General features: G+C 35.9%; 1 protein-coding gene across 1 annotated transcript; it reads right to left on the bottom strand.

Moving 5' to 3' along the window:
• Positions 1–1,262: 1,262 nt before the first annotated feature.
• On the bottom strand, positions 1,263–12,593 carry LOC121373241. The gene is made up of 6 exons (XM_041499748.1): positions 12,442–12,593; positions 10,803–10,912; positions 9,321–9,393; positions 8,172–8,287; positions 4,278–4,353; positions 1,263–2,114 (listed from the first exon to the last, which is right to left on the bottom strand). Exons 1-6 carry the CDS (start codon positions 12,530–12,532, stop codon positions 1,990–1,992), a joined length of 591 nt encoding a protein of 196 aa, XP_041355682.1. The 5' UTR covers positions 12,533–12,593; the 3' UTR covers positions 1,263–1,989.
• Positions 12,594–13,598: the final 1,005 nt, after the last annotated feature.

Below are 13,598 nucleotides of genomic sequence, written 5' to 3'. Positions count from 1 at the left end.
ATTTTGCCAATCGGCGTAAACAGTGGTTTCCTTGAGAATTGCATCTAAAATATATAAAAAATATTCATCGTGTTTCCATCAAAATATCACAGAGTTGAGTTCTTTATCAATGTGGAAATGCAATTCAAATTCACTGAGATTTCAGTTGTTAACGTATTGGTCAAACTTACTGCCCCTTTAAAGCAGCAGGGATCAGTTTCACAAAACATCGTAAACCTAGTTTTGCACGTAAATGTAAGGCAACGACCAAACCACAATTTTTATTAGTATTAACAGTACAACTAATTATAGTTTGAAGTACACATAGTTCATTTTCGATTTTCCTTAAAGGGTCAGACCATAGATTTTAAACACTAAGGCATATTTTTCACTATTTAGAGTCGTTTATGATCACTGAAATCAAACATTACTTACATTTTATTCTTTAGATTATCCTTGTCCGTACAATTGTTTCTGGTTATCCTGGTGTTTCTAATACAACAAAAAAGCATTTTTCATATTTTTAAAAACGCACGTGCGTCTGAGAAGTAACTGTTATGGAGTCGCGTTTTAGTCTATGTTTAAGGGTATGTCAACGTCACAGACTCTTTGTCTCACTCTTGTTGTATCCGAATTTGTTACAGGTTTGTAAATTAACCAAACTTAGTGTCCATTTTTACGGGTTGAAACTAGAGTCTAGGTGAAAATTATGCCTTAGTGTTTAAAAACTAGGGTCTGTCCCTTTAATATGATCCATCTTCCGTAATGATGTGATTTTCTACGAAAAATATACGCCAAACACATGTAAACTTATGACCGGCAAAACTACTTGTCGCAGACGTAAATTTACTATGTTTTGTGAAATTGGCTCATGGTGTTCTACCAGAGAGTACTTAGAGTAACACTACGTACCTCAAGATTTAGAACGTTAATGGATATATTTAAAAAAAAAGTTTTGTTAGACATACGAATTTACGAAGCCTGTATTTCTTAAATGCAAATGTTTAAAGGGGCATACCCTAGTTTTTAAACACTAACGCATATTGTTTTTACTATTATAACCGTTTTTGATAACTTAAATCATACTTTACATAGATTTTATTTTTTAGATTATCAATGTCCGTACATTCAACGTGTTTTTGGTCATCTTTTTTTTGTTTAATATCACAAAATGCATTCTCATATTTTTAAAAACGCACGTGCGTCTGAGAAGTAACAGTTATGAAGTCGAGTTTTAGTCTATTTTTAGAGGGTATTTCACCATTTCAAAGTCACAGACTCATGTTTCACTCACTTGCAACTTTATCCAAATGTGTTACAGGTTTGTAGATTAACTAAACTTAGTGTTAATTTTCATGGGCTGAAACTAGGGTATGTCTCTTTAACTAAACTTAGTGTCTATTTTTACGCGTTGAAACCGGGACTACGCCTTTAACCATTATAAATGTATGTAGTTATACGTGTGTAAGTCATAAACAGGCTTTGTAAATTCAAACCCTGATGTTTTAAGTTTGCCAAAGCACATGAAATGCAACTTTTCCTGTCCTGGACAGAGGAGCCGGCGAAGGCTTGCACCTGTGCCCGTGACAGGTGTGCACTACAACAGGGCCGGAAAAAATTTATAGAATCTTAAAGAAAATTCTCTTCTTAACCGTTTAAGGAGTTTTAGACTATTAACTACTCAGTTGCCCCCCACCCCCACCCCCACCCCCCACACACAAACAAAAAATCCTTGCTATGGCCCTGGGCCCTGTTCTACGAAGCGATCTTAGCCCTAAGATTACCTTAGGCGCATAGCTACCCTATGCACTTAGGGCTAAGATCGCTTCGTGGAACGGGGCCCTGGAATGTGCACGTGAAACCATCTGAATTGATCTGACCTGATGGAATGCAATGTCCAATTCCAAAACATTTCAAGCCCATTATCACCTTAGAGGTGCCAATTATTGTCTGATTTTTGGTTTTTACTGAGTTCTCGCAAATTATGTTTTCTGGTAGAAACTCGGGGAGTTATTGGTTTCGTTCGTAGGGAATGGAAAGGGGCGGATTCACGCGGCGGTAGATGATGAAGGCGATGAGTAATCCAAGGACGCACCCTAGCAGGATCATCCCAATTCCAAGACCTGTCATGGAGGCTACAAGAAAAACGAAAAATTAAAAAGCAACAGTAATATTATAATTTTGTTTTATAAAAAACCCCTAAAATCTTGTTTTTGCTATTCAACTTAAAGGGACATTCCTGAGTTTGCTGCAATTTTTAAGATGTTATCGACGAACAGAGACTTTTTAAAGGGACATTCATGTGTTTGCTGCAATTTTTAAGATGTTATCGACGAACAGAGACTTTTTAAAGGGACATTCCTGGGTTTGCTAAAAAAAATGAAGTTATTATCGACTAACAGAGACTTTTTAACGATTGTAATTAGATATCAAATATATTGTTCTACATAAAATAATTAGTGGCTGTATATTAAACGTGTTTCTGATCGTTCTAATATTTGTACTAGGTTAAATTATTTGAAGACAAAATCCAGTTTGGGCTTCTTACAAATATTAAGACGACCAGAAACACATTGAATATACAAATACTGATATTCTGAACAAGAAAATATATTTAATATGTAAATTTAATCGTAGAAATATTTTATTAGTCGGAAACATCTTACAATGCATAAACTCAGGAATGTCCCTTTAACTGTGTAGGTTTAGATTTGTCTGGCTGGTACTGGCAGTCCTCCTACAGACGAAGGAAGGAAGGAAAACAGCCCAGATAGCTGAGGTGTGTGCCCAGGACAGTGTGCTTGAACCGTAATTGGATATAAGTACGAAGGAAGGAAATGTTTTATTTAACGAAGCGATTAACACATTATGTCGTCAGATATATGGTTAAGGACCACACAGATATTGAGAGAGGAAACCCGCTGTCGCCACTTCGTGGGCTACTCTTTTTAGATTAGAAGCAAGGTATCTTTTATATGCACCATGCCACAGACAGGATAGCACATACCACGGTCTTTGATATACCAGTCGTGGAGCACTGGCTGGAACGAGAAATAGCCCAATGGGTCCACCGACGGGGATCGATCCTAGACCGATTCTACAGATGAAGTAGGAAGGTAACAGTTTTGTTTTGTATAACGACACCACTAGAGCACATTGATTTATTAGTCATCGCCTGTTGGGTGTCAATCATTTGGTAATATTGACATTTAGTCTTAAAGAGGAAACCCAGTACATTTTTTAATTAATAGCAAGGATTTTGGTTTTATATGCACCATCCCACTCACAGGATAGCACATACCATATCCTTTGACACACAAGTCGTGGTGCACTGGCTGGAACGAGAAATAGCTCAATGTGATTAATTCTAAACCGACCACGCATCAAGCGAGCATTTTACCACCGGGCCTTCCTGCCCCTTCGAGGTTGCTTCCCACGGAAGAGTGGCAGTCCTCTCAAAGGCGAAGTACGTAAAAGAGATTCATTGGTGCATTTATGATATTGGCAAAACATAATGTTTGCCCTATCTTGTGCAAGGGGCGGGGAGTAGCCCAATGGTAAAGTGTTCGTCTGATGCGCGCGGCAGGTTTAGGATCGATTCCTGTCGGTGGTCCACTGGGCTATTTCTCGTTCCAGCCACTGCACCACGATGGGTATATATAAGGCCTTGGTATGTGTTATTCTGTCTGTGGGGTGGTGCATATAAAATATCCCTTGCTACTAATGGAAAAATGAAACTAGTTTCCTCATCGGAATTATCAAATATGTCGGAATTACCAAATGTTTGCCATCTAATAGCTGATGATTAATAAATCAATGTGCTCTAGTGGTGTCATTAAACAAAACAAACTATAAACAAAAATAAAAAAAAAAAACAAAGAAGGAAAGAAAGAAATAGATTCGAGGGGTGTGGGGAAGAAAAGAAAGGAATGTTAATGTAAATGTATGATTTTGAAAATGGTAACGGTTTTGTCAATGACATTTAATTACTGAAACTATGGAGGTGGTTTGGTGCAGTTATTAAGGTAAATCGTTATAACTTCCTGTGGACTCTACCTTGTGCAGAGTTATGATTTTTAAAGTGGTAATGGTTTTGTCACTGACATTTAATTACTGAAACCGGACTGGAGATAGTTTGGCTCATTTATCAACGTAATTTATTATAACTTCTTATATACTCTACCGTGTACAGAGTTGTGATTTTAAAAGTGGTAATAGTGTTATCATTGATCTTTAATAACTGAAACTAGCCTGGAGATGGTTCGGTTCATTTATCAAGGTAAATCGTTGCAACATACCTGCGCTGTATTCTCCCGAGCTTTTCTCATTTGGATTTGCAATTTTTCCGAATGACTCTTTCTGAATGGTGTACCACTGTATAAAAAACAAAACAAAAAAACACCTTAGTAAATGTCATTAAAGCGACATACCCTAAATGCATAAAGTTACAACTGAGTGGAGCATGAGTCTGTGACTTTGAAATGGTAAAATACCCTCTAAAAATAGACTAAAACTCAACTCCATAACTGTTACTTCTCAGACGCACGTGCGTTTTTAAAAATATGAGAAATGCCTTTTGTGATATTAAAATCACCAGCATGACCAAAAACACTCCGAACGTACGGAACGTACGGAAATGGATAATCTAAACAATAAAATCTAAGTAAAGTATGATATCAGTTACCAAAAATGGCTCTAATAGTCAAAACTATGCCTTAGTGTTTAAAAACTGTCCCTTTAAAGTATCTGATCTAATACAAACACGTTGACGACCAGAAGGTTGCACTGTACCAAATAAAATCTCGGAAGACAACAATGGTCAAGTATTTCGGACACAAACTGTCATGTTAAAAATTTACAAATCAAACTGTCAAGGGTAATATTCTCGATTCTTCGTCTCATACTGCAATTTCCCCATGGTTTTTCCTAATACCAGATGTGTGTTATTTTAAAGGGACAGTCCCGAGTTTGCTGCATTGTAAGATGTCTGCGACTAATAAAATAATTCTACGATTAAACTTACATATTGAATATATTTAGTATAGTGCTTACATTTAAAAGCAAAACGTAATTAATATTTTTGGTAGGAAGTGCAACTGTGAGATACCACCTTTAAGATCATCATCATCATCATCATCATCGACATAATCATCATCATCATCGACATAATCATAATCATCATCATCATCGACATAATCATAATCATCATCACCGACATAATCATCATCATCATCATCGACATAATCATCATCATCATCGACATAATCATAATCATCACCGACATAATCATCATCATCACCGACATAATCATCATCATCATCATCGACATAATCATAATCATCATCATCATCGACATAATCATAATCATCATCATCATCGACATAATCATAATCATCATAATCATCATCATCATCATCGACATAATCATAATCATCATCGACATAATCATAATCATCATCATCATCGACATAATCATAATCATCATCACCGACATAATCATCATCATCATCGACATAATCATAATCATCATCACCGACATAATCATCATCATCATCATCGACATAATCATCATCATCGACATAATCATAATCATCACCGACATAATCATCATCATCATCATCGACATAATCATAATCATCATCATCATCGACATAATCATAATCATCATCATCATCGACATAATCATAATCATCATCACCGACATAATCATAATCATCATCATCGACATAATCATAATCATCATCACCGACATAATCATAATCATCGACATAATCATCATCACCGACATAATCATAATCATCGACATAATCATAATCATCATCATCATCATCGACATAATCATAATCATCATCACCGACATAATCATAATCATCATCATCGACATGATCATAATCATCATCATCACCGACATAATCATAATCATCATCATCATCGACATAATCATAATCATCATCACCGACATAATCATAATCATCATCATCGACATAATCATAATCATCATCACCGACATAATAATCATCATCATCATCATCGACATAATCATAATCATCATCACCGACATAATCATCATCGTCATCATCATCGACATAATCATAATCATCATCACCGACATAATCATAATCATCATCATCATCGACATAATCATCATCACCGACATAATCATCATCATCATCACCGACATAATCATAATCATCATCGACATAATCATAATCATCATCACCGACATAATCATAATCATCATCACCGACATAATCATCATCATCATCATCATCAACATAATCATCATCATCACCGACATAATCATAATCATCATCATCGACATAATCATAATCATCATCACCGACATAATCATAATCATCATAATCATCATCATCATCATAATCATCATCATCACCGACATAATCATAATCATCATCACCGACATAATCATAATCATCATCATCACCGACATAATCATCATCATCACCGACATAATCATAATCATCATCATCACCGACATAATCATAATCATCATCATCGACATAATCATCATCATCACCGACATAATCATAATCATCATCGACATAATCATAATCATCATCACCGACATAATCATCATCATCATAATCATCATCATCGACATAATCATCATCATCGACATAATCATCATCATCATCGACATAATCATCATCACCGACATAATCATCATCACCGACATAATCATCATCATAATCATCATCATCACCGACATAATCATAATTATCATCACCGACATAATCATCATCATCATCATCGACATAATCATAATCATCATCACCGACATAATCATAATTATCATCACCGACATAATCATCATCATCATCATCGACATAATCATAATCATCATCACCGACATAATAATAATCATCATCATCGACATAATCATAATCATCATCACCGACATAATCATCATCATCATCATAATCATCATCATCATCATCGACATAATCATCATCATCACCGACATAATCATAATCATCATCATCACCGACATAATCATAATCATCATCATCGACATAATCATAATCATCATCACCGACATAATCATCATCATCATCATCATCATAATCATCATCATCGACATAATCATCATCATCACCGACATAATCATAATCATCATCGACATAATCATAATCATCATCACCGACATAATCATCATCATCATAATCATCATCATCGACATAATCATCATCATCGACATAATCATCATCATCATCGACATAATCATCATCATCGACATAATCATCATCATCATCGACATAATCATCATCATCATCATCGACATCATCATAATCAACATAATCATCAACGTCAACATCATCAAATCGTCAACGTCATCAAATCGTCAACGACATCATCGTTATGATCAACATGATCATCATCAACATAATTATTTTAAAGATGTCTATGCCAAAGACAGATGATTTCATCATCATCATAATTAGCAACAGCAACAGCATCAACATATGACACAGAAACAAAGACTTTTCTGTTAGTACAGAACAAGCATATAATTATAATGACAATTAGATAGATGCTGAAAACGCAGTATTTCTATTTTAGTGTGGTACTACTCAACATGATCGGGCGTCATACTGGCTGTCACTTGAGCTTGCTCGGCATCATATATATATATATATATATATATATATATATATATATATATATATATATATATATATATGTGTGTGTGTGTGTGTGTGTGTGTGTGTGTGTGTGTGTGTGTGTGTGTGTGTGTGTGTGTGTGTGTGTGTCTGTAAACCACCTCAATGTATCATCGTTTCGTGATCCGAGAGAAATAAAGTTCTGTTCTGTTCTGTTTTATTCTGTTCTGTATTCTGTATCGCCCGAGCCCCTGCTACACAGAACCTGCCGTGTTGGCCTCGACTCCTGCAACTGCCCACAGCAATGCCGTGGAGATGCCCATGGGTGTTTTAATTCTCCACGACATTTTTTTCAATGCAATGTTGTTGGGGTTTTTTTGCCGTAGACATTTTCTTAATTGCAGAGGATGGGGCTGATAACCATCCCTCATTTGGGGTCAAAAACTCGGAAGACACATCGATAATCACACCCGTGAAACTTGGAATGTATGGCCTAACACCTTCCGAGAAAACCTAGCTGTGCCCGGAGCCCGGACTAAAATATACAAAAATCCTCCATTGAAATTTTACCTTTATGTTTGGTTTGGTTCGCACGCTGAAAGCCAGACCGTTGTGGTTCAGTGCCTTGTTGAGTCTGCTGTATGCCTGGTCCAGAGTGATCTCACTGACACCTTTCTTCACTTTCACTGTCAACGAAAAGGAAAGGAATGTTTGTTTTAACGACACCTCAGAACATTGGTAATTACAGCAATTTGTTGTCTCACAAAATGAATCTTAACTCGAATTTTGTGACTTATGAGATACTAGTATAGACATTTCAGAAATAATTATGGTTACACCAACAGTTGGTTGACAGAAGAAGAAAAGAAAGAGAGAGAGAGAGAGAGAGAGAGAGAGAGAGAGAGAGAGAGAGAGAGAGAGAGAGAGAGAGAGAGAGAGAGAGAGAGACAGAGACAGAGAGAGAGAGACAGCGAGACAGAGAGAGAGAGACAGCGAGACAGACAGAGACGAGAGAGAGAGGGGGGGGGGGGGGGGGGTGAATACATACACACAGGGAGAGACAGAAAGAGACACAGAGACAGGGAGGAAACAGCTGCCGTCACATAGGGTACTCCTACTAAAAAGCAACATAGCATCTTTTAAATGCAGAATCCCATAGGCAGGACAGTACATGCCACAACCTTTCATATGAGAGAGAGAAAGACAAAGGTGTAGCGGGACAGACAGACACAGAAAGAGACAGACAGATAGAGACAGGTGAAGAAAGAGGAGAGAGAAAACCTCATTTGCCACATAAGTTACATTCCTGAGTTTGCTGCAATTTTTAAGGTGTTATCGACTAACAGAGACTTTTTTAACGATTGTAATTACATATTGTAATTATATATTTTTCTACATAAAACATTCGTGGCTGTATATTAAACGGGTTTTTGATCGTTCTAATATTGGTACTAGGTTAAATTTCATAAAATATATTTTTTCGTACGTACGAAATTATTCGAAGAGAAAATTCAGTTTCGGCTTCTTACAAATATTAAGACAACCAGACACACATTAAATATACAGACACTGATATACTAAACAAGAAAATAAATTTAATATGTAAGTTTAATCGTAGAAATATTTTATTAGTCGGAAACATCTTACAGCAAACTCAGGAATGTCCCTTTAATCTGTTATTATTTTTTTTGTGTTTCATTTTAGGCTGCTATGGCTCACCTGTGGCTGGTATTTTGTCAAACATGGAGAGAACCACCAACAGTTTGCCGTTGTCACTGTGACTCTGTTGAATCTGAAATCAAATCAATCATATTTATTTTCATTTCAACATAATTATTATGTTCGTGCTTATATCCAATTAAGGTTAAAATGGTTAGTGAGAGAGAGAAGAGGGTATAGTGGTTTTAACTTTTACACCTACCCATTTAGTCATTACCGAGCTGCGAACTTTGTACCTACCAGCCTTATGTACGATGGCCTAACCAGGACACTACCGAGGCCGGTGTCATATTTATTAATTTTCATCTACGTGTGTTATATCAAAAAGGGAAATCACTGAAAAGGGCAGACAAGATCTAACAAGGATAAGAAATTACATTGGACATAAAAAACCCAATAAAAAACAAAAACAACCCCAAAACCAACAAGCAAACATCCCTCAGACCCACCGCTAAAAAGAATGAAAAATTTTACGGTTTTCAAGATTTGAAGTTTATTGAGAGTTATTCGCCCATAAGAAAGACAGAAAGTGTTTTAGTAGCACTAAAATACGAAATTTTAGAAAACTCTTAAGTATTTTATCTATACACTACCATATTATTTTTAAATTTAAACGTTTTAATTTTAATTAGTAGTATTATTTAATATAATAATATCTTGTCAGTGTCTGTTTAATTTGAAAAGAAATCAATTCGCTACATTAAATTTTATATGATTTGTAGTATAGCCATGGGTAGAACTAAGGGAAATAACTCTTATGTTTTTGTCACAAGAAGGGGAGATAAGCACCACCATATTGTCCTCAACATACTGCTCGACATAAAATATAATTAATCAAAGTTATTTTATCCAGGGACGTAACTAGCAGGGATGTACAACACCCCTACTAAAAACAAATATCATTTTTGTTTAGAAATGTTCTTTTCGTGTAGCTGACAAAACACTACACCAAGGCCATAGCTAGGATTTTTTATTTATTTATTTTTTATTTTTTTTTATTTGGGGGGGGGGGGGGGGGCAACAAGCAGTTAATAGTCTAAAACTCCTTAAACGTTTAAGAAGATATTTTCTTTAAGTTTCTATACTGTTTTCCGCATCTTTTTCGGGGGGGGGGGGGGCAAATGACCCCTTGTCCTCCTCCCCCCACCCCTGCTAGCTACGGCCCTGTATACAACTGACGCTTGGTTCTTCTTTGTACTGTTCCTCTACCTTTTAAGGCTAGATTAAATAAATAACAGAAATGTAATTTATTCTGGAATAGCTTTTCTTAAAAAAAAAACAGACAAACAGAAAACAGAATACCCCCCCCAAAAAAAAAAGCACCCCCCCGAAAATAACAAAAAACAATAACAAAAGGACTATAAAACAAAACAATAACAATAACAAAAAATCAAACAAACAAATCAAAAGAAACAAAACACATTAAAAACAGCCCCACCTCCACCTCACACCCTGTCAACCATAGATTTAGGCTTCACTCACATTTAAAGAACCAACTCTGACGAGAGATATCCCAGCAACCTTTGCAACGACCTTCCTTATCGCGGAGTAGAACTCAGATCGGCGACCACTCACGTCTTCGCTGTATTTCCCTACAGAAGACAATCGTTAAATAGAACATTTCCTTCCTTCCTTAACCATATGTCCGATGCCATATAACCGTAAATAAAATGTGTTGAGTGCGTCGTTAAATAAAACATCTCCTTCCTTCCTTAAAGAGACATTCCTGAGTTTGCTGCAATTTTTAAAGATGTTATCGAGTAATAAAATGTTTCTATGATTAAACTTACATATTAAATATATTTTCTTGTTTAGAATATTAGGGGCTTTATATTAAATGCGTTTCTGATCGTTCTAATATTTGTACTAGGTTAATTTTCATTTTATTTCCTATAAAATATTTTTTCGTACGTACGAAATTATTTGAAGACAAACTCCAGTTTGGGCTTCTTACAAATATTAAGACGACCAGAAACACATTGAATATACAGACACTGATATTCTAAACCAGAAAATATATTTAATATGTAAGTTTAATCGTAGAAATATTTTATTATCCGGAAACATCTTGCAATGCAGCAAACTCAGGAATGTTCTTTAACAGAAGACAATAATGACATGTCTTCTTTAATTTTTCAAAACGCATCCCAGCATTGAATGTTTAACGACACTCCAGCACAAAAATACATCAGCTATTGGGTGTCATAAAATGGTAAGTATACGAAAATATTATTTATATAATTATGTAAAACCACAGTGTAAGGAAATGTATGGGACCATTTTGAAAAGAATAAGTGCTCGGGTGCTTATTAGAGAAAATACGGTACGTCCATATGAATGTTCCGATCAATAAACTCATTAAGTATTAGGGGAGCGAAAGAAAAAGAAAGAAACGTTTTGTTTAACGACGCACTCAACACATTTTATTTACGGTTATATGGCGTCAGACCACACATATTTTGAGAGGAAACCCGCTGTCGCCACTTCTTGGGCTACTCTTTTATTTGCGCTTCCCACAGGCAGGATAGCACAAACCATGGCCTTTGTTGAACAAGTTATGGATCACTGGTCGGTGCAAATGGTTTACACCTACCCATTGAGCCTTGTGGAGCACTCACTCAGGGTTTGGAGTCGGTATCAGGATTAAAAATCCCATGCCTTGACTGGGATCCGAACCCAGCACCTACCAGCCTGTTGACCGATGGCCTAACCACGACGCCACCTGAGTTTGTAAAATGTTATCCACTAAAAGAGACTTTTTAACGATTTTTCTACATAAAATATTAGTGGTTGTATATTAAACGTGTTTCTGATCGTTCTAATATTTGTACTAGATTAAATGTCATTTTATATATTTTTTCGTACGTACGAAATTATTTGATGACAAAATCCAATTTGGGCTTCTTACAAATATTAAGAGGACACATTGAGTATACAGACACTAATATTCTAAACAAGAAAATATATTTAATATGTAAGTTTAATCGTAGAAATATTTTATTAGTCGGAAACATCTTACAATGCAGCAAACTCAGGAATGACCCTTTAAGGAAGCGTGACACGTGGCCTATATGTGGTACAAAAATACAAACTATAATTAAAAAATTAAAAGTCGACTTACCTGGAACAACAAACTGAAGGTACATTTCTCTCGATCCGTCAGGGTAACATGGACTGATATCAAACACGGACAAGTCAGGATGTCCCAACATGAAATTGTAGATATGTAGAGTTGACTCCCCCTGAAAATATGTAAATTAATATAAGAAAAGGAATATATGTTTAATTACACCCCAGCACATTGTTTCAACATGGTTCAGCTATGGTACTTTTGTAGAACACTGTAAACGTTTTGCTCTATTAGAAACAAAAAACAAACAAAGAACTACACACACACACACACACACACACACACACACACACACACACACACACACACACACACACACACACACACACACACACACACACACACACCAAAAATACCAAGAGCAAACAAAAAACGGTGACCTTTCTATGGCAAAACATCACTTTTCTACACCAAAAAAGGCTTCTTCCCTGCTGAGAAAACCGTAAGACTTAAAATACCATTTCACCATTCAACGCTCCTTATAGATTCCCTTGTTATTGTAAACAAAGATGGCAGCGTCAGCGTCCGTGGAAACGTGTCGTGTTTGTCACGATATGTTAAAAAAAGGTTTCGGCGGTTAATTTTTTATATTGCTTTCAAGATTGTCACATGTTACCGATGCTGTGATTGGTCAGCGATGTCATCGTGTAAGGGACATAATCGGTGTTACAAACTTTCTTCCAATAGAGGGCGCTAGTAGTGGATATCAGTAATCTTGACTACATGTATCAAGGCTGAATACGAGGAACGAATATTAGCCTTGATTTATGAAGATGTCGGTAGAGTATTCGCCTGATGTGCTTGGGGGTGCAGGGTCGAATCCCCTCAATCAAACCAATGCTCTTATTGGGTGTTTCTCCTGTCCCAAATAGTTCCCCATGATTGGTGTAAAAAAATCCCACGCCAATAGTCATTTTCTTACTATGTTTTTTTTTTTTTTTTTTTTTTTTTTTTGTTCCGATAATTATCTAAATCGCACACAAAAATAGTACATTTTTGTTACTTTAAAACACTTTTCCTTTTTGTATTAAGTCAAATCAAACTGAAATTACTAGTATATTTAAAAAAAAAAAAATGTTCAGGAAGGCATGGAAAGACTAGTTTGGTTTAGCATGGTGCCCTGAAAATGTCCAAAAAGTGTTTAATTT

Source organism: Gigantopelta aegis, chromosome 5, assembly GCF_016097555.1.
Source record: "Gigantopelta aegis isolate Gae_Host chromosome 5, Gae_host_genome, whole genome shotgun sequence".
NCBI classification, from domain to species: Eukaryota; Metazoa; Mollusca; class Gastropoda; order Neomphalida; family Peltospiridae; genus Gigantopelta; species Gigantopelta aegis.
This window is presented reverse-complemented; position numbering and strand designations above follow the sequence as displayed.

Bases quoted from the DNA above. Each gene is read 5' to 3' on its own strand.
- LOC121373241 (XM_041499748.1), bottom strand. From the start codon at position 12,532: ATGTTGGGACATCCTGACTTGTCCGTGTTTGATATCAGTCCATGTTAC. The intron at 8,288-9,320 runs GTGAGCCATAGC...TTTCGTTGACAG, and splicing joins TGACAAAATACCAGCCACAG to TGAAAGTGAAGAAAGGTGTC. The intron at 4,354-8,171 runs GTAAAATTTCAA...TTTTTTATACAG, and splicing joins GAACCAAACCAAACATAAAG to TGGTACACCATTCAGAAAGA.